Raw genomic sequence first — 3,700 nt, forward strand, 5'->3', positions numbered from 1 at the left:
CCCGAACACTGAGACAGTATTTCCTGTGTCCCCCTGCAGGTTCCCAAGCAATACTCCGACATGTATCCTAACGTCACCATCGAAGGAAGACAGATATTTTCAGGTAACCCACAATTTGTTTGACTTTTCTCTCTTTCAATTGCCTGCTATTTTTAGAAAAGATTATATCATATTTTATTATATGCTCCTTCCAACAAAAAATGCTGTAGGTTTTCAGACCCATTCAGTGTTGAAGAATAAAGTATCAAGACCATTTCATCATAATATGGACCGAGAAAAGAATTTAAAAATTTACAACCACACGCCAGAGAAAGAAATATGTGTTAAAAGCAACGAACACATGCAGGATGTCTTTCTGGTGTTGACAGTCAGTATCGCACAAAACTCTCAGACTGAATATCTGTTCTCTTTTACTTCTTCCGTGCCTAAACCTGGCTTGCTCTTCAGCGATTTTTCTTCCGCTGAACTAAAACCTCTCTACTTTTATATCATGACTGTACAACGCTCAGAACTTGTTTCCAATTGAATAGAGCGCTCCAAAAGTGATGTTTTTTAAAATCATTTTATCATTACGGTTTGAACAGTTTACTTAGCATATCTCATGGCCCCTCTCCCCCTGAAACACTTCCCTCCCTCATGAACAGGCATGGTGACAGCTGCAGACGACGTCGTGGGTCGGATGGTCAAGGTGCTGAAAGAGAAGGCCATGTTTGATGACACCATTTTCTTCTTCACCGCTGATGTGAGTGCTTTTGGGGGCGGGAAGGGTGGTTGGAGGTCGTCGCTTGTAATTTGTACTCTTGTTCTTCTGTTCAGAATTTTTTTAATGACATTACGAGCTTTGATAAAATTGAAAAAATGAGAACACCGCCAAGGTCAAATAAATTCGAGAAAATGAGCAAAACCCTTATTCGTGAAATGCAAATAAGTAAGTTCCGATTAGAGGGCTAAGATGAATTTTATATTGGACTTGACCTTGTTGTTGCATTCTTCGCATCTTTGAACAAAAATAAGTGGGCGTAGGAACAGAATATCGCTTCGTTAGTGATATTAATAGATAAGCCCTTTGTCACCGCTTTTGTCGATAAAGTTTTCAGGAAAATGTGGTTTAACCTTGTTGTTTTTCTCAGGTCTTCAATTGTTTTCCACCCCTTTAATGTGTACGAGTTTTTGTTATAAAATTATGTGTGTGTCGTTATTCGACTATATATTTTATGACATTTCTGTATTTTGAGAGCCAAGACAGAGTGGTGGCTATGTACCATATTACAGTCGGGCACGGATAACGCAAACATATTCTCACCCACTCGTAATTCAGATTGACTGAAGAAGAAAACTTAAAAAGGTATCAGTTTGGTATGGAAAATTATACGAGCAGTCCATGATTTCGAGTTGTCTGTGACTGTGTTTATCTGTTCCTGTCTGTATCACAGTGGTTATTTTTGGTCTTTTTGAAGTCTGGTGTGGTCATATTCTATTCAGACAGGTGGTAGGATGTCGGCGCCGTTCCGTATCGGTTAAAAAATGTTTGGTTCTCTCATTGCTACAGTGTTGAGCGCATAGAGCTTGCTGTTGAGCAGGGGTATGTGCCATACAATAAATTATGCTATCTATTATTATTATTGATAGCTTGTGAGGCCATCTCTTCAGACCACTGGCTGGATCCAGTACCTTATCACACTATCTACTTTGGGTTTTATTGATGTGCGAATCGTGCTGAAAAAAAAAGAAGAATTATTTCTCGGATTTTAGCCGCGATGGAAAAGTGTCACAACGTGATGGAATCAGGTGCTCCTCGGTTTTGGGGCATATGGGTTTATCGGTATCATCTTAAAGCCTGTTCATTTGCCTTCCTTTTGATTAAAAAAATTCCATCTGAGTTAAATAAAAGTCGAAATATTTACGATTGAATGAGGCCAGGGTTGCCTGGTTTCAAAGGTAAAATTAATTAGAAAATGGCCGCTAAGGTTTGGCAACCTCCAAAGCTTGAAAATCCTTAGAAACTGCAAATTTACCTTTTTGTATCTTATATCAACCTTTTTCAGTAAAATCAACACAGAAATGTATTTTTAAAAGGACCTTTAATGTGTTCAGTCAAAACACAAAAATTCTATCAAAATTGCCATACGGACAGATGTCAGTTTTTTCGATTTCGTTACTTTCACGAGCGCCTGATTTTACCATGATGCCTCACTAACAACTTTGTCAAATTTACAGGTTGAGTTAATACGATTTATTAGTATGAAAGCACATGTTTAACTTGAATGTAGAATGGCATCAATTAAACATCTACAAATTTGACTCGTGTATCGATTTCCAATCGAAATCTCCCTTAGCGGATAGTGAGAAATACGTCATGTTTTTCAGCACATCTCATTGTGGCTGATGTATGCTCTGGTGTGGTTTTCTCCTACTTTCCTACCAAACAACTATTGTTCTTATTTCTCCTCCTTCTTTTTGTGTTTATCTTTGGCACTTTGATGTTCCTTATTTTGTTCCTGTTGGTGCTTTACAATGTAATTTATGCTATAGCAGTGTAGCCGTTTCACCTATATTAATGATAATACCACCTTGCCTATAAAAGATAAATAATAATAACTGCATTCATATAACGTATTATATCCATGATCTACAGCAGGCTCTATATATCTGCTTTACAACTCTTGTTATTACCCCCAGCAGACCCTAAAATACGAAGAAACATTCTGGGTTCTCGGGGAAGCATACATAACGAGCATCCAATCAAGTGCTAAAAAAATGACAAACTGACGTGATCTCTTGTTGTCTTTAGTCAGGTAACTCTAGCCATTCCTGCCTGGATGGTGAAAAATATATAATAGTGTAAAGGACCTTTCACAAGAACACAATGTCAGGCCCCTGTCGCAAGTACCGGGATGATGAAAAATATTAATTGTTTAAAGTGTCTTTTCCAAGATCACAATGTCGACCCCTGCTGCAAGTGCCGTAAAACTTTAACTAGAACGAAAAATATCTCCACAGAATGGTGGCTGGGTATCGTTCCATGGAAACAACTACCCCCTGAGGGGTAGCAAGTTCACCATCTGGGAGGGCGGCACCCGTGTGCCCGCCTTTGTGCACGGAAAACCTCTGCAGAAAACGGGAGTGAGATATGAAGGGTAAGCAATTCTGTATAATTTATTAAAAAGTGGTGCGACTCATGCGGTTGTTCAGCTGTTCAATACTTAGAAATAACATAACATGATAGAAGAAAGGTAATCAGCTGTTCTATATTTAGATACATCGCGAGAGACTTGACGATGTTAGTGTTGATAACATTGGTTAGGATGTTTACAATGACGATGACAATGATGATTGCAATGACTGTTTTATATTTAAAGATGCATCACGACGGACACGACGTTAATGACAATGTGGACAATGGGATGACATCGATAATGATGTTGACAGGTTACAATGATAGTAATGGCATTGATGATGATGTTGGCTGCAACGATGATAGTGATGGCATTGATAATGATGTTGGCAGCAACGATGATAGTGATGACATTGACAATGATGTTGTCAATAATGAAGACAATGATGTTAACGATGCTTCTACTTGTACGTTTCAGTCTGATGCATGCTGTTGACTGGTTCCCCACAATTCTGGAGGCAGCGGGAATAAGTTACTCTGGTGAGGAGAAGCTGTATCTTGATGCTTTTTTCGGGGGTGGGGGAG

The 3,700-nt window shown here is 38.8% G+C and overlaps 1 protein-coding gene across 1 annotated transcript in view; it reads left to right on the forward strand.

Annotated features, from left to right (window-relative positions):
• LOC101861504 (arylsulfatase B) overlaps positions 1–3,700 on the forward strand; it is an 18,779-nt gene that overhangs the window by 9,644 nt on the left and 5,435 nt on the right. Inside the window, exons 6-9 of the mRNA XM_035969703.1 lie at positions 18–103; positions 645–742; positions 3,001–3,137; positions 3,594–3,643. Coding sequence (XP_035825596.1) covers positions 18–103; positions 645–742; positions 3,001–3,137; positions 3,594–3,643 — 371 coding nt within the window. The remainder of the gene's footprint in view (positions 1–17; positions 104–644; positions 743–3,000; positions 3,138–3,593; positions 3,644–3,700) is intronic.

The sequence above is a fragment of the Aplysia californica genome, unplaced genomic scaffold (genome assembly GCF_000002075.1).
Source record: "Aplysia californica isolate F4 #8 unplaced genomic scaffold, AplCal3.0 scaffold00172, whole genome shotgun sequence".
Classification (NCBI taxonomy): Eukaryota; Metazoa; Mollusca; class Gastropoda; order Aplysiida; family Aplysiidae; genus Aplysia; species Aplysia californica.